Source organism: Clytia hemisphaerica, unplaced genomic scaffold (assembly GCF_902728285.1).
Source record: "Clytia hemisphaerica strain Z4C2 unplaced genomic scaffold, Clytia hemisphaerica genome assembly, whole genome shotgun sequence".
Lineage (NCBI taxonomy): Eukaryota > Metazoa > Cnidaria > Hydrozoa > Leptothecata > Clytiidae > Clytia > Clytia hemisphaerica.
The window spans coordinates 507,085-525,551 of NW_027104412.1; the positions used below are offsets into that span (position 1 = coordinate 507,085).

At 35.5% G+C, this 18,467-nt stretch overlaps 2 protein-coding genes across 2 annotated transcripts; both read right to left on the reverse strand.

Annotated features, from left to right (window-relative positions):
- Positions 1-1,115: 1,115 nt before the first annotated feature.
- Positions 1,116-4,097, reverse strand: LOC136820255 (uncharacterized). The gene is made up of 4 exons (XM_067076453.1): positions 4,036-4,097; positions 3,559-3,775; positions 2,004-2,072; positions 1,116-1,537 (listed from the first exon to the last, which is right to left on the reverse strand). The coding sequence occupies exons 2-4, from the start codon at positions 3,769-3,771 to the stop codon at positions 1,484-1,486; spliced, it is 336 nt and encodes a 111-aa protein (XP_066932554.1). The 5' UTR covers positions 3,772-3,775; positions 4,036-4,097; the 3' UTR covers positions 1,116-1,483.
- Positions 4,098-5,548: 1,451 nt separating this feature from the next.
- LOC136820256 (ORM1-like protein 1) lies at positions 5,549-7,175 on the reverse strand. The gene is made up of 3 exons (XM_067076455.1): positions 6,938-7,175; positions 6,419-6,570; positions 5,549-5,761 (listed from the first exon to the last, which is right to left on the reverse strand). Exons 1-3 carry the CDS (start codon positions 7,115-7,117, stop codon positions 5,626-5,628), a joined length of 468 nt encoding a protein of 155 aa, XP_066932556.1. The 5' UTR covers positions 7,118-7,175; the 3' UTR covers positions 5,549-5,625.
- Positions 7,176-18,467: the final 11,292 nt, after the last annotated feature.

Below are 18,467 nucleotides of genomic sequence, written 5' to 3' on the forward strand. Positions count from 1 at the left end.
GAACTTAAAAAAGTTGAAGAATTAAACAAATTTATTGGTCCATTAACCATGCGAAAAAATATCAATGCTCAAAAAAGATCAAACGTTTGTGTTTGGGATCTGTTTCCGTTTTAGTTTGTTTCAGTTTGGTAAAATAATGTTTGGTTTACATTTAGTACTGTTTACAATAAATTCTTTTGCTCCGAAATGATGAATCAACACAAATGCACAAATGCTGGTTCACTTGGCCTTCGCACGTTTTTTTAATATAAGAGCAAACTATATAATACCATAAGGGTTTGATGGAAAAGAAATTGTTAAGAACAAGTTAAGAACAGTTTGAGGCTTTGTGGGCTCTAAAACACCCGATTTCTTAGAAAAACGGGGAAAAATACTCAAAAAATGGTGAAAATATGAACAAGTCAAGAAGATTAGACTTAACAGTTAGTCACACTAGCGTCCCGCCAAAATGTGTATCAAAGATTAATGCTGCGAAAGCGCTTTATCGTTTTCTTGACTCTCAAGCAAAAAAATGCGCCGCAAAACTTCTAAAGGGATTCATGAAAAAATAACCCGGCGCTTTTTAATGAAATTTACATTTTCAAAAACTTTGAGAAATTGCCTAAAATTTGAGCCATAGATAAAAAAATTTGAGCCAAGCCAACCTTGAAAACTAATTTGAAGATCAACTTCCCAAGAAAAAGATCTACGGGGAGGCGGAACCCACCTAGATCCGCGCACCACCGGATAGGCTGTTTCCCGGAAATTTTGCCGGACCTCAAACAATGACCCATTTACATGTGCGGAATTATTTTTACTTTAGCGTATAAACAAGGCCTTAAAAATCGAAGCGCTGTCTCGGGAATTGAATGACAAATTTTGGTTGGTTGATTTTGGCTGCTGCATGTTTTATTTTGTTTCAAACTTTCAAGTTTTAATTAATTGTCTTGCGAACTTGATTCAGGTAACTCTCATCCTTGTTGTGCAAATACATCCTGTAGATGACTGATGTTGTTTTTTCTGAAAGCTAGATTTCCTAGTGTGACTAACTGCTTAAAACTCAAAAAGTTAAGAATATATGGCTCTTATAAAAAACGTTTACAGGTAGAATTAGAGTTATGTACTCAAATCAAATCTCCTTTTCCGTGGCATATATTTCATTCCCAATTAAATCCAATCAAATTCAAGGTTTTGTTTTACACGCCAGCTTGTTCTTTCCATTGAAAAAGAAACTATCATCTTTTAAACCCAAGCTAATAAGTTTAAAGGCTTTCTTTATTTTCGCTGTCTGTTGCTTTTATTTGTATTGTCTGATGCCTGATGCCAGGATGATAATTCCTACAAATCCAGTAGCATACTTTAGCAAATCAAGAAATGAAGCTACATGTTTTCAGATCATCTAAATGCATTCAAATTTGACGAATGATTACTCAGTATTCGGCTTGATCCAGGTTGACAGTCCTGCCACAACCACCTCATACTTTTACCAGATGGATAAGGTTTATTATTCTCTTGCCATGAATTGCTGGTTCGGTGCTTCACTGTGCGCTTTGATTTCCTGTGAAAATAAAAATAAAAAGAAAAGAAAAGTTTATCACTAAACACTAAACCCTACTCCAATTTTTATCCTTAAAGGGATATTCTGATGGTTCCATATTTCTTTACTTTATTTTATTTTTGCTTCTATCGTCCAGAGAAAAACATCCAAACTTTTTGAAATGATTATTTTCCTAAGTAGAGATAGTCAAGTTAAATGTTTAGATTTTAGCATAAAATAAAATGGAATTTTAACATACATAAGAAACGTGTAAGAACCCATCCTTAGATATAGATTTCAAATTGCCATCTATCTGGATGTTTTTTTATTCAAGATAAGCAGTTTTGACAGTGATTCGATATTTTCTTTGACGATATAGGACATGTTCCGCGTTGGGGTGGTGTGCCGTCTGATGGATGAACGCAGACGTCTTAATGAGAAAATATTGTTATGTGTGTATTTCACGAGGCTTATAATATATTCTTACCCTCATTCCTTGGGCGAGTGTACAACATGGACACAAACACGAGATCCAATAATCATCCACTGTTGCACCCTGTGTATATGGAGAAATGAAAAATAATTATATAAAAAATAAAAATATATAAAAAATAATTACTTTTTCAGTCTCCAAATGAGTATCTACAGTACCATAATATTTTTATGATAAAATATAGCCCAGGTTTTCGGCTCCAAACATTCGATTTTTTGACGTCACTTTAAAGTTTTGAAGCTCTTGCAGTAGAGAAAAATCGAATTTGCGTCAGGACACTAGTCTATACTAGACGTCGCCTGCGTTTTTTTACGCAATTAACGTCTATTCCACTTTGCGACTTTGTCGAATGTTTTAGGCCGGGTTTTCAGGCTCCAAACATTCGATTTTTTGACGTCACTTTTAACTTTCGAAGCTCCTGCAGTAGCAAAATAATCGAATTTGCGTCAAAACACTTGAAAGGCTTCTATTTTTCAAAAATCGTCAAAGTGGAACTCACTAAGAAACGAGATGAAAAATCCCGGTTTTTAGTGAGGTGCTCGCTATCAGGACACTTGAAAGGCTTCGTTTTTCGAAAAATCGTCAAAGTAGAAGTCACCAAGAAACGAGATGAAAAATCCCGGTTTTTCGTGAGCTGCTCGCTAATCCAGCGATAGCTTTGTAACGCTCATTTTAAACAAGGTCGGGAGCGGTTTGTTTGATTCTTACAGTGTATATGGAATTTTATTTTCTCATTATATAGTCACTTATAGGGGCCACATAGTACGTACGTCCACACTAAAATGTCGAAAATCGAGTACCCCCTCCCCCTGTACGCAAGCGTACGCAAATGGCTATACCCCCTGATAAGTACGTACTTTTTCATTCACCCCCCCCCCCCCTCGGTTGAAGAAAATTTCGAATTCAGATCGTTTAGTTTGGAGCTTTATTTCATACATGAAACTCAATGTTTATTAGGAAACCTTTTCTTTTCCTTGATGCGTATAAGAAGCGTAAAAGTCGACAAAAAAAACAAGCAAAATTAGGCTATGAAAAAATTTTCTCTGCGTACGTACATTTTCCATTGACCCCTCCCCTCCCCCTGTACGCAAGCATACGCTTTTGAGATGACCCCTCCCCCCCCTTAGTACGTACGTACTATGTGGACGGCCCCATATAAGTTTGAAGCAAAAAAGGCTATTTCGCCAGACTGAATAGTATATACCTCATAATAAGAGTACTATTTAAGTTTAAGCAGAAACTTTCACGAGGTTGCAAAATCGCGAAATTTCGCAAATTTTACTTTTCGAGCGAATTCAGCGGATATAAATTTCGCGAATTTTAGAATGTTGTTTCATTTTGCAAGCAAAATAGCGATAAAAATGCACAAAAACTAGTACTTGTACTTTTCGCGGAAAAACTTTCGTGAATTTCTCGTATAATTTCTTACTTGGCAGAAACTTTCTCGAAAAAGGGCAAAAATCGCGAAAGTTTCAGCCCTTAAAGTAGAACAATAAATTACCTAGTCGAGGCGGAAAAAAATGTGAGCAATTAGAAAAGAACGAATTACCTTAATACCATATCTTTCTCGAATGGCTTTTCTTATTCTACCAATGAAAAACCAATAAAGACAAGAGCAACAGCCAATGGCATGCGTTGTTGTATCAGCTCCCACAACTTGTGCACTCTGGCTGAGCGTGAAACACGGTAACACTGAAGTCACCAAACAGATATCTTTGTCATGAAGACATTCAAATAAGCCGTATTGGAACGGTGCTGTCATGGTTCTAAGATAAAGAAAGATATTGGTCATTCTGCTAGTATTTTTATTATCCCCAAAAAAAAACAATCACCCTTTGCCTGAAACCTTTCTATAAGGGTCTCTCCATCATTCAAACCTTTCTCTTAGAATTAGAAGAAATTCAAATTAAAAAGAAACTCATCTAATAATCTCATCTATAATACATTAAAAGACTATTATTTCTTATTATATTAATATAACATTGCCAAGCCGAGAATGAACTAGGCATTATAGAAAGTCTATTACCATTTCATCTAAACGACCGTAAGATAGGACTTCTTAAAAGCTTTTCATTTTGATAACACTTGTATAATACTAAGTTATGACAACAGAGGAATTCACAAGATATTTTTTTCTAATAAAGACTTCTTTTCAACAAAAGATGTTTTTGTTTGTTCGGAAAGCAAACACTTATTAAACCACGTACGTTATTGCCCTTCAAGTTTCTTTATGATGATCATTGTTTTCCAATAGTTACATCAACCTGGAAATATTTCAAAGAAATAAGGTATCATCAATTAGTGACATCATTTAATCTTAGCAATTTAGTGAAACAGAATTTTGTACCACAAAAAATACAAAGTAAGGAGCCAAATAAATTACGGTTAATTTACAGAACCTCCAGGTAGGTCCAAAAAAACAAATCAATACACATCGACATGCACTGAATTGTATATTTTTACACTTTTATTGCTGAAATCTAAAACAAGAATGGGAAAATTAATATCAAAATATTCGAGATAAGACCATACAATATCTAAAATGGAAAATTTTAAAATAAAAATTTGGTGCCTTTATAGAGATTTGATTGCTTCTATAAAGTTGATTACTACGAGGGGATATAATGAGAAAGGGTAATAATTTGCCATAAACATCCACAAATGAGGAGAGACAATCACTCGAACGAACTATTATACATTTTAGTAATACTGTTATTTACTTATATTTTATTTATTAAAATAATCCAAAAAGACATTTAATAATAATAATTTTAAAGGTATAATGTCGTTCAGATTCACTGAATCCATCTTAATCCACTGGATCGGCAAGGAAATCAAGTAGTTTGATATCACCAAACTTTACAGAACTAAATCTGAAATTTCGGCTACATCCCCGAATCTCAAGTCAAATTTTTCAGCAATGTTAGATGTTACACGATCATTTCAAGACAGAGGCCTGAATTCATGTTTTCTGCATTATAGTACGCCGACTTCGTATAGATATAATATGAAAATGAAAAGGATTCACTTTGTGGTATTAATAACCTATCCAGTGGACTAAGATCTACATATCAGTGTTCTTATTGCTGTGATGCAAGTTACTATCGTTTAAAAAAAATTATTCATAATATACACAACGTGGGAAAAATAAGACGTTATCATAATGCTGAAATTATAAATCAACTGCTTTAATAGGCCAAGAAAAGTTGATGGAAATCAAAGACTTTTTCGTTAAAAAAAAACATTTGTACTAAAAAGTTTTAAACCGAATGTGAACTACAAAATCACAAAAGTGACAAAAAAGGTATATATTGATATTTTAGTAAAAAATAATTTCTTAAAAAACTCAAACCTAAAATTATTGATTTACTGTTCCGAGACGCATTTCATGGCAGAAATTGAGAAAAAATCACATAATCTAATTTCAGAATCTTCTGCTTTAACTTAAAAATTGAATTTGGACATAAAGAAGTAGTTTTTGATAGTTTTTGCATTTGAATCCATCACTAATTAACAAAATAACTAATAAATTTCTGATTTTCAATTTTGTTCCAGTTTGTTCCAATCAAAAATCCTCCATTTTTGTCAATATATATTTTTAATTTTTTCTTTTCTTTTAATATTTATTGATACCGAATAATCGCACTTTGTAAAACGTTGGTAGTTTGGGTATTAGACATAGCATCATGACCGCCAGATTTATGATGAAATGCGTTGCGTTATAATGTGAGTAATAGCTTGCAAGTATAAACCTAAAAAAAAACAGAAGAAATAACAAAATCTTGAATCAATAATAGATGGCCGCAAAAGGAACAATGCTATGAAAAACAATGTCCCTACAAACAGAGTCCATTCCAAGATAGGATAACTTTTAATAAATTGTTTAAAGTTACAAAGATACATGTTTGTTTTTTTATAAGCATACAAAAATCCGAAAACAGGCTCAGAGATGCTTAGTTCGAAAGCTTAATAAGGCTGAAAAATGCTTGAGGGGATGCTTAAATCTAAAGCATAAACTTAGGGAAATACTGAAAATCCGTGAAATTCCAGCCAAAAATGCCAAAATCAGGAAAAAAATAATTTTTGTAGGCTCAAGCAATGCTTGCCATTTGCTTAATTTTCCCCATATCTGAGCCTAGATATGCTTATAAGTGCAATGCTTATTAAAAAAACATGTATTGTGGATATTGAAACAGGATATTGAAACAGAATTTTGCCTCATTCTTTTGTGCAAAAACGTTACAACATTCAAGAATGGACCCATAATGAAAACAATTGACTGAAACAGGTATCATTAAATGCTTTCAAGATACATCGCATACAGGACCAGTGATTGAAGCAAGTGGAAGCAGATTTTATAAAGTGGGCTTAAGAAAGTAGAGTAAAATAGTTGTTGGATAAAAACTCACAAGATAATGGGTGCAAGTGTGAGAAACTTTCTAGTGCCTGTATTCATTTCACCAGCATCTATTTGCTCCCAGTGTGTCAAACGCCTGGATTGTCCTTGATCATATGTTTCAAAGGGAGCTCCTTTCAAGTGATGTAACAGAAAATAGTTGAACTAAAATTAAGAAAGAATTGACAAAAATTAAAATCAAATCATCATTACCATTTGCTTCAAATCATGATATTTTTGTAAAAATACAGAAGTAAAATTATTTTGACATAAAAAATTACAGAAATATCAGCAAATTTAATTAAAGCATTTCCACATGCAACAATTGTTTACAAAATGATTGAGAAAAGTGGAATCAAATCCTTTAGCTTGATAGTTAAGGAATGGTTTTAGTTCCATTCAAAAGTTATTTCCATACTCTTTCTAAAAGTCCCCTATGCCTTATCAAAGCAAGAGGTCTGGTTTATTGGTTTATTTTGAACGAGTTTCACAGGTCTGAAGGACACTGAAGGACAAAGACGCAATGACATACCACATCATGAATGACATTCGTCAGTGTCCATGCAGTAGCAGTCGCAAAAATGGGTACACTCAAAATCAAAAGATGAAGAAATGTCACTGATAAACCATATGTCAACCAGGCTCCTTTCATATCCATCCATACTTCATTCTGGTTGTCAATTGTACTATGTGCACGAGGTTTATTTTCCATTATTTCCAACGTTGCTTCTTCCCAATACTTATTGCCAATTTTAATATCTATTCTTCTAGTATCTATGAAAAAGAAAATGTAAGGTACTTGGTTTCAAAATCATTTGATTAGTTAAGTCCTAAAAAATGAAACATACATTTTTTGTATGTGATTGGTATTCTGTGAGCAGAAACCTAGTAGAAACGCCTGCCTTTTTGATTAGATCAATACTTTTACTTTAAAGTTTGTAAAAGGCAATTCGTGAGAGTTTATACTGAGAAAATTTAGATTTGTAAAATAAAAATGAAAACAACAAGTCTGGCTTCTTTTGGGGATTCTCTTGCATTTTTCTCTTGCATACATTTTCAATATATTGGGGCACTTACCAATATATTGTAATAAATTGTGAATGCATGTTCAAGCTTGGAAATATGAAGGTTTAAGCAGAACTGGATACCCACTCAGTAAACTGACCCATAGCTTGCGAGTGTGTTTTCAAGCCAAATTTGAGTTAGTACAGTGTACTTAAAGAGTGGTATCAAAGCTTTGGTCTTGGAAGTACAGTGTACCAAAAAGCATGTTGTTTTGAGTTGATAAACAAAGAAATTTTGAACAAAAACAAACAAAACATTGAAAAAATTACAGAAAAAATGCAATTCAGTATTATACTAGACGGTTCCCGTCGTCGCAAACGCCGGTTAACGGTTTTGCTTCCACATCAAAAGCCTTTAAAATACTATAATGTGGGTTAATTCCTGACATCGTTTTGGCTTAAAATGCCGAATACAATAATAAACATTATACTTCTAAACTTTCTACATTAGTCAAAATTTGTGTCTGTAGCCTCGATGATTATCTTTTTAAGATAACGGAAGTTTGTGTTCAATGAAATGCCATAGTGACCCTGTCAAAATTATCGAGGGTACCCGTCGTTGCAGACGCCCAAAGGTGTCTGAGGTGGTGAGAGGGTTGCTTCTAGGAAAGAAAAAGCCTTAGTTGTGAAGGAGAGGCTCGCGCTTTGCGATTGAGCACTGAAGGTTTTCCCGTTTGTCGGCTTCACATGCGGACAGCTTAAGACCGGCGCATATGCAATGCAACCAACATTGAAACCTTTTTAAATAATGTTAGACGAAGTTTAATCATCAAACAACAATGTTGGATTTTGTTGCGTGTGTTGATATAAAATAATTCGAAATCGTGCAACAAAAATGCCACACCTTTTTATTTGAAACTTTGTGACGTCGCAGTACTTTTTCATGAAATTGACATCAGAACTTTTTTCGTTTACAAATAGCAGTGTAGAGTCTTCTCTAATCCGAGTTTTCTACGCTTGTCAAACTTAGCGCGAGACTTTTTGTATCGAAGGAGGATAGGTTTTCCAGCCGCGGCGTTCAAATTTTAGAAACCTTAATATGTTACTGGGCTAGCGTTACAGAAATTTTTCATAAATTCAATTAGTATAGAAGATCTTTTCTTTGAGAGACTGAATCCCATGCATGTTGAAGCTGGATCAAGCTATTCATGTTTGTTGATATACAGTTTTGCTGCCATTATAGGCCGGTAGAATATGGTTTTTACCTTGAAAAGTTAAAATGTGAAATCGAAATTTGGCACAGAGGTTCCTTATGGTTCCTAGACCATACTGAAAAAACCGGCAAAGGAGTCAGAAAGTTTTTCACCGTCAATACAAGATTTTCTGAGACTGTTTCATCTGAAAGATTAGACCCCCTTAGATGGTCCTGATAACTGAAACCTCTCACATTTCCTGGTGAAGTCATAAGTTGCTTGGTAAGATTTACATTTTCAAACAAGACTCGAAAGCTGAGCCTTGAGACGCGCTAACTGAAAATGGAATGCTTTTTAGAGTTTTTAGATATTTGCGTTTAAATAAGATCAATGAATTTTTCAGCAAAACTTTAAACCTAAATAACAAGTGATCCAGAGTGATCTGCTAATCGAAATGCTATACTTATAGGGTAGTTGTAAACAATACTATTTTCAGTTAGTGCATTTGAAGGCCCTTCTTTTGTACATGCTTTAAAATTATAAAACATATTAAATAGTTGATGACTTCACAAGGAAATATTGAGGATTTTGGGTCATTCCTGACCATTTCTTCCCCAGAAAGCTAGACAGAGTTCTAACTTGAGACTATCTGACAAAACATGGGACGGCAATCCAGTCACCATTTCCTTCCATTTCACCGAACCTCCAAAGTCATTTGATTTGAGTTAATGAACAGCGTTTTAAATCGAAATATGAAAAAATCTGTAGTGGAACACACGCAAATTTCTGGAACGAAGAAGACCATATTAGTGGCAAAACGATGGAGCGTTTGACATCACTCGCGCAGCAAGTTACACACTCGTTATTTGTTAATCCCATCGGGCAATAGGCGGTTAGAAGGCGGGCGTTCTCTAATTCTCCAATCGGCGTCCAGTCATTTTGAATGAAAGCAAAAAAGTTAAAAAGGGCGCGCTATCAGTGAGAGTTATCGTGACATGTTATGACAGAAAGTATGATTGATAAACTTGGTGGAGTTATCAAAACAAATTTGTTGTCAAAGAGATTTAACAGTAAGTGAAAATACAGGCCAGATAGACCAATCGTCCCAAGTTAGAGCAGTTGATGATAGCTCCGCTCGCATCTCTACTTTATCATTTTAAAATCATGACATCACTTATGATTAGGAGATAATATATTTTACCACCAGCAAATTTTGTAAATCATCAGGTTTGTTTTGATTTGATTTAACTTTGCATTTTAATGACCAGCCAGGTCTTCGTTTGAGGGCTTTGCATGTTAACCTCCACTGCTGCAAGTTACCTGATCTCACGGTAAATGGATGGATTAGATATTGATTGATTCTGATAATCTATTATAGTAATAGACAATAAATATAAGGTGAACGATTGATCATTAATCGATAGTCAATCAATGAAAAAACCAATTGATGGTGGATCAGTCATTGATTTATGGGTGTTTTTTCCACACAGTCTATTTAATTAAGTGGCAAGAATGTGCCAAAATGACTTTTCTTACTTTCAAATAGAAATTACAAATTATCTGTTCTGAAAGGTAAATTTCCCTGGAAAATGTATCTGTTCTTTTCTTGCACTCCTGGATAAACTTATCTGTTCTTGAAAGAAATCAGGCTACTGGAAATTTACATATGTTCTGAGGTTAAATAATGATTACTGGAAAAATTCATCTGCTCTTATGTAATTTAATTGAACACCGACATGTTCCTGGAAAAACAGCATCTATTCTTTGTTTAAACTTGGTCCTGGATTCTCTAGGCAGGGGATGTCTACGGCCTGCTGGAAAATTAAATGAATTTTTTTCTAATTTATTGCTCCTGGATTTTCACACTCCTTTCCAGAATTCTCGAAGTGCTTGAAAAATAGCTGGCTCCTGGATTTTACTTCAAAATTTCAAAAAAGAACAGATATTTTGAAAAATTCCGTCGCTTTGGCGCCCGGAAGCGCCAATAAATACTATCTCATTCAAAACAAAACTATCTTCTTTTTAACAACATAGTTTCGTTTTAAACAAGATAGTATTTATTGGCGCTTCCGTGTGCCATAGTCGCTGGTTGATCCTGTACTCTTACTACTCTTATTCCAGACGGTACTAATCGATAATTTCGATTATCGAAGTAATTGATAATGATCGAAGTAATCGAAAAACTACTTATTGATTAACAATCTAATGTCGAGTACCAAAATTTCAAAATATTTGCGAGTATTCGATCACTTTCTTAACAACCCTTCGAAGACTCGATAACCATTTGAGTACTTTGATTGTTATTGATTACTTTCAATAACTTGGACAACTTAGATTGACCCCCTTATTTTCCAGCCATTTTCCCGCCATTTTGTGTGCCTTCACCCTGGGTTTCCTCAAGTAATTCATATTGCACATTCTGATTGGTCGGGAGGAACAACAAAAGTGATTTTCGTGCGTGAATCGCATGTTTTAATTGGTTGAAGTAAACTTGGTTTCAGATTATTTTGACGCGCTGCTACTGGAAACATATTTGATTAAATCAAAGGCTGGAAAGTACTCAATACAATCGAAGGTATTCAATATGATCAAAGGTAATCGAAAAGTAATCGAAATGATTGAACAAATCGAAAATGGTCGAAGAAAATGCCATAATCTGGAGTTGAGTGAGTATTCAATTATATATATATATAAAATTTTACTATTTCCTATTCCTAGAAAATAAGGACAGAGAGCCCTTTAAGAAGACTCTCTGTCTATCTTGCATTTTTCTTTGCAATAGCCAGTCCACAAAACTTTTCAATCAAACAATTCTCATTTTTAATTACTTGATCGAGTAAAGTCAAAGAAATTCTACCACGTTTGCAATTTTCATCATCATTAAACATTAACAATATACTCAAGCGACCAGAAGGCATTCTCATAACATGAGCTGCGTAGTTTCGTTGTTGTTGTTTGATAAAAACATTATTACCAACAGTCTAAACTTAAACTCCTATATCAGGATTAGAAACTAGGCTAGTCTTACCTCTTTTATCTTTTCCTTTACAACAATACAATGCTGACAAGTTGACACAACACATGTGTACATGTACATTGACAAGTAATCACTGAGAGAAGTTTATATGGAAATCTGCAACAAAAACGAAAGTGGTCTCTTCAACTGATTGCTTCCCAGCGCTCCTTCGCAGCTGTTTATCAAATTTCCACCAATGAGGTTGCCGCATTTCAAACGACCCTTCTTTTTGGCACCCCTGGCCTCTCAGTGCCTTGCACGACGGGTGGTTATAAAATCTCACCCTTCATATATTTGTTTCAATCCGTGATCTGTGGCTTAGGTTTTTTCTCATCTTCAATTTACAGAAGAAAGCGGGAATTTGATGCTAGAGTTAGATTGTCAACAAAGTGCCGTAAAAAATCATTGAATAAAAGAAGAACTTAAAATCTTAAATATTTTCTTTTTGAAGAATAGGTGCAAAAAAGTGAAACATAGAAAATTTTCATTTTTCATTGCTTTAATCGAAATGAGGTATTTGGAAAATTTTCTATGTTTAGTTTTTCGCACAAACCCCTGTAACTATGGGCAAGCACCCCGTTGCTAAGATGTTGGCTTGAAATCGAAAATGAAACCACTCAAAACGATAGTAAAATAGGCCCGTACTTGAAATCCTGTAATCTTGATATACGAGTTTAAGTCTAAACTGACCAATAAAATCGATAGGTGGTCACTGATAACCTTCAATTAATAGCGATCATTATTTGATTACTTCGATCACAATCGAACGTTCGATTAGTACCGTCTGGTTTTTACTTTTACTTTCAAAAATACTTCACTTCAGTGTTATACTTTGAGTTAATCTAGATAGCTAGAGTCAAGTCACCAGTGCGCAAACAAACCCGATGCACAAACAAGTGGCTTTGGACTCGAAAAAGAATAAAATAAAAATGTTTCTGAAACCTACTTTGGATTGCTTTGTTTGAACAGCACAATACTCAAGCAACCTATGTCTTACAATCCAGGCTGGAATTAGTGAACAGCATGCCAAATATATTTGGCGTGAGGCAGTAATTACTTTTGGCGTATTTGCGCCGTAAGGAGTGAATATAAAGTAAGATATTGGCGTACGACCCTCGACATGGCCCGAGAATTCTCGGGCCAAAACTTTTATTGGAATGCGCATAAAGCCCGAGGATGGCCCGAGTTTTCGGGCCACACGCGGGCTAACTTTTGAAATCATGATTTAAACCCGCGTGTAATTTCAGGACTGCATTTTTTCAATATTTTCTCTAGAAAAACTTGATTTCACTTAAATATTTGCTATTAAACTGGTCCTGGTTTTAAACTTTAAGCGTGGTCAACGAGGAGTTTGTTAAGTTTATTTAGCAAGATGAACTGGATGAAACGCGACGAAATAAATTAAAATTAACATTTTCACACATTTTCAACGTTATTTTCACGTTTTAATTTCATTATGACTCTGACTGGACAAGCTGGGATTAATCAATGGAATCTTCTGACACAGGCACAAAGGTATAGCTTGAACAGTTTACGTCTTAAGTCGTAGCCCGAACGTGGCCCGAATGATTCGGGTCAAGTTCGGGCCAAAAGAATTGATAGGGTCTCTCGGCCCGAACATGGCCCGAAGAGGCCCGAGAATTCTCGGGCCATGTCGAGGGTCGTATTGGCGTAAGTCAAAGCTTTTCAAGACGAGAGCAGCAACGCCATTCTAACGCCTGATTTCATTACGCCAGGTTTAAACGCATCCACCTCGCTCTCCCTTGTCCTTGACAGTCATATAACGACGTAGTGTATAAATAGAATACAAAGCACTTTTAATTCATTAGCTAATCCCTAATCCCATTAATTCCTAAAATATGGCTCATGGTCATGATTCATTTAACTTTATACATTTCTTTCTTAGAAAGTACCAGCAATTCAAGCTCTTTTTCTACAAATTTTGAGCAACTTTTAGACATGAGAAGATCAAAATCTCAGGGCATCCCTGGACCCGTTGGGGGGCTTACAGCGCCCCCCAAAACCCCCTGCAATTTAGCCCGCCTTTTCCGCAAGCCGAACTTCTTTTGGCGTGCACCTCACTTTAATAAAATAACAAAATTTGGCGTGGACTTTGCATCGTTTCGTTTCCACACTGACTGGACTGGCTTACAATCTATCAAAAAATTACAGCTGAAGAACAATTAGAATTCCCAAACTCCAGATCTTATAGAGGTACCCATAAAAATAAACTTTTTGAAGAACCTGGATATTGTCATGGAATCCAGCTGGCATGGAATTCTCTTGTATTTCTTGTTTCTTGCTCTAGAAAAGCTTGGAAATAAATTGACTGACCTAATTTTATCTTTCACATTTGCGGGAGTAGAACCTTTCATCCAAAAATTTCACTCTCAATAAGGAAAAAATAGTAATCAATGGTTCCTTACAGAGGAAAATAAAAACATGCTGGCGTCAGCAATTACGAAACGCCCACTGCCCTATTTATTTACCACCTAGTCCCGCCGGGCCGGGCGGGCAAGCAAACCAAGGAAATAAAAAAAGGGGGAGGGGGGCAGCCTCCTCGCGATTGGGGGGGGGGGGACGGGGGGTGAGACATGGTGAATAGAATCATAGAATAAAAACTCAATTACGTTACAGGCACTCAAGGTAAAACGACCTACTGCACGTGCACACCCCCCCCCCCGACCGAAAGATCGAGACTCGAATTTTTTCTTACCGTGTAAAGGCACAGGCAGTGGTCCTTTTTGCAAGCTTCCCAAAGTGCACTGTAGTAAGGGTCGAAATGAGCAAAGATGAGATCTAAAAAAAGTGCACTCTCTACTAAAGGGTGTAGTAAAGTTTAGAAAATCTGACCAAATTTTGCCATGCCGCCTTTTTTTTAACCGTAAAAAAAGGCGGCATGGCAAAATTTGGTCAGATTTTCTAGAGTCGATTTTTCGCCCAGCGGTACTACCCGCGGTCTGGGGGAGGGTTATCTGGCACCCAGATGGTGAAATTTTCATCCGACACGCTAAAGCTCTGAAGGTCGGAAAAATTTTCAACATCTGGAAGGTTTACATTACGGAATTTTGCGAGACCGCGTCAAGAATGTTGCAGCGGGAGGTCTGGTAACCCAGCCCTCGTTTTCGGGGATTGGCGGGTCCAACTGAAATATTTAATTTATAGGTTTCCGCGCAAGGGCTGTTGAACCTGACTGAGGATGCGGCACATCAAAGGCCGACTATCATTCCTCTCCGATGGGAAATTGGCCCGCTCCGTTTAGAGCTTTAACGTGGGTGGCCGCCAATCCACCATCGGAATATCAGATAAGGGGGAGGGGTGTGCTACTGAAGTTTGAAAAATGGACCCAAGACTCATTCTTTTGAAAAATGTGACCCTGAATGTGGGACTGATTTTCTCAAAATTTTCCATATTTTTCCAAATTACGCCCAATGCAAAAAGGTACACCCTACGAGGAACTGAATTTTCTATTTTGAGAAATTATTTATCCATGGGAGGTCAAGAAAAAAGGTACCCTGGCCAGGCTACAGCTCGAATAAATATAATATTTTCTCTTTGAAAACTTGGCATCTGATACTCCAGTGAGGTGACTGGCCAGCGGGACACTCCGTACCCCTTTTTTTTGCCCAATTAACCACTACCTGAAAGGTAGCACTTGCACTTTTATGACGTCATATAATTTAGCTATCTCGAAAATTCCTAACTCAAAAAATCCGGGCCTCTGTATAATAGCCATGAAGTTTTGAAGGCACGAAGAGAGCACGATATTTTGTTACAACTTTGATACTATTTCTGCACCTAATATGTTGTTTTATGAACATATAAACGACTGGACATCCATCTCCTTTTTCTTTTTGAAGATAACACTGCTAGCTTCGTTGCCGCATCGTTAAAGGGACATAACAGTACTTGCAAAATTTGTAAACAAACTGTATGCAGTGGATACAAAATCAAAACAAATGTCACATGTCAAAATAAAATCAAACCAAATATTGCTAATTTTGATTGTTCAATTGTTTTACAAGTTTGTTTTGGACACGTGATTTTAATTGTTCTCTTTAATGACACGTGGTTCGCGCAATGTTTACATTTTACTACTTTTATGTCTCTTTAAAATCATAAAATGAAACAATGGATTTTGATGATATACCTCAGGGGAATGCGAACTACGACGAAACTTCGACAAAAAACCTCAATGGTCCAACTCTTTACAACTGTTTAATTTATATTATGAGGAAGGTAAGAGAGGCAAAATACACCGTCAACTCCAGAAATTTATTCCAGCGATAAAAGAGATTCAAAAGTATACACGCTGTTGAAATTCGGCACTTTATCGTTGAAAAAAGCTTTTAAAATGTATTGCAAATTTATAAAAAATTGGAGACTATTTTTTTTGTGAATTACGAGTAATAGTGAGAGCCACTATGTTCTGAAAACATCCTTCGTGTGCACAGAGTTGTTAAAAGCAAACTAACTTTTTTAAATGATCAATTAGGTCCATAAAATCACAAAAACGAATGGTGAGAAAAATGTTGACCATTTTGCTGGAAAATTAGAAGCTCGTATACTCTTGGGTACCTAATACTAATAGCCGGGGGGGTTGGAATAAGCAGGGGCCTTGGAAAAAACCTCAAAACTTAATAAAGCGAGGGGGGGTTGGAATAAAAATGTCCTGGGTGGAAAGTTTTGAAAAAGAGTCTAATACAGCAGAATTAGGACAAAAGAGGGAACTCCCAAAAACATTTTCCCAAAAATTAATAAGCGGTTTGGAATAAGAATGTCTTGGGTGGAAAATTTTCAAAAATTAATTAGCGGTGGGGGGACGGCTATTAGGTACCCGAGAGTATGGCTCAAATGAGAGATGGTGAACAGAATATTCAAAATATTCTCAAAATAAAATACTTCTCAAATGTTGATTTTCAGTATATATGTTGTGATAATTTTTGGAATCCTTCGATAAATACCATATAAGTTAAGGGAATTAATTTTCGCGAGACAGCTTCCCTCGCGAAATAATTTATTAATTTTCGCGACTAACTTTGACTGTAAAGAGTGATGACGTCACATGGGGACCAGCAAAATGGTCAAAATTTTTCTCACCATTCGTTTTTGTGATCTTTTAGACCTCATTCATCATTTTAAAAAGTTAGTTTGCTTTTAACAAGTCTGTGCACACGAAGAAGAACATTGTTGTAGCTCTCACTATTATGTTGAAGCTCTATCAATCCTTTTAGATACTTTTTAATGCCCTAATGGGATAAACTTTCGCGGGGATTAAATTTCGCGGTTGGGATCCGCGAAATTCAAAATTTTCGTATTTTGGTTGTTGAAATACAAATTATTAGCGCTTCTTTGATGCCAGTAAACATTCAAAAAGTATTTGTTTGACATATTTTGAGTTTTGTTTAGAAATATTTCGCGGATGAAGCCCTTCCAAATTTCCATTGGGACTTAATTTCGCCATTTCGCGGACGACACCCAAATCCGCGAAAGTTTATCCCATTAAAGTAAGTAATTCAAAGAAATAAAATTATGACGGAATACAGGCGGCAACGTTGAATATCATTATAAGGATCATTTTGCAAAAAAAAAACTTTTCGAAATTTTGCTGTCGTCAGCAGAAATCAGCAAAATACGAAATTTTGCAAAAAAGTGCTGATGTCAGCAAAATGTCAGAAATTATTTTTTGCAAAATGATCCTTTTAATGATGTGCAGCTGCAGTCCAAATTTCATGTTTCTATCTTTAGCCAAACTAGTTTTGCTGACGTCAGCATTTTTTAGTTTTTGCGGTTTTTCGCGAAAATAAGGGCGTAAACAATTAGGGTAACACCCTTACAGCGAAACTTCATCATGGTATCCTTCGTAGCAAATCATTGGTTTCCTCATTTTCTGCCGGCTAATGGCCTTCAAAAATTATGGTAATTTTCAGGTTCTTGAGACATGCCATAACTTACCTGAGTGGAGGTGATAAAAATATAGATGGAGATACCACTCCTACTTTTCTATTGCATTGTATCGTTGATAGAAAACTGTTGCTTTGTTGCTTTGGGAAAAAGCCTTTAATTTTGCTTTCGCTCATGGGAATAATTGAGTCGAAGAGAATTTGAATAAAATAACGCTACATTTTTAATTTGTTCATTGTGTGATGACAGTTTTGTTGATAAAACATAAGAAAACCTTGCAAGAATAAGCACAGAACATCGAATTTGAAATGTTCGCTGCTCAGGGAATCCTCGGCAAATTTTGTCAATTTTTACATATTTACTAATGCCAATCTTTCAACTATATTCTATCAAAATTTTGAGACAGCTGCTATTTTAGATCTAAAGATATTTATAGCAAAGAACCTTCCACAAACAACAAAGAATTCGCAAAATTTGAAGAAGTTTACCTCTCGAACGTTTCCGGATAAAATAAAAACTTCTTTTAAAACTATATATAAAGAAATTATTACTCGAAAAAAATTCGTATTTTACCTAAAAATACGAGGTTTAGTTGGACAGAATAACTTTACTTTAGATCTCATAATCTATATCTTGACTGATTTTTGCTATCAGTGATTGGTAATCAAAGGAGGCCGATTTGAAAGAAATTTCTAAAGAGTTTTATGACTTCTCTGGCTATTACAGAAAAGTTGTTACTCCATCTAACTTTAATTACCTCTATGTTTTAACCCTTCCCTTTAAAAACATCCAATTCAGTGACGCGAAATTACACGCGAAAAATTCCGGAAAGTGCCAAACGCAAAATTTAGTACTCGCAAAAATATATACGCTTACCGTAAATCCTCGAATCGGTTGCTTATTTAATTTTTCAGGAAGGGGGGCGCTTATTCAAAGCGGGGTGCT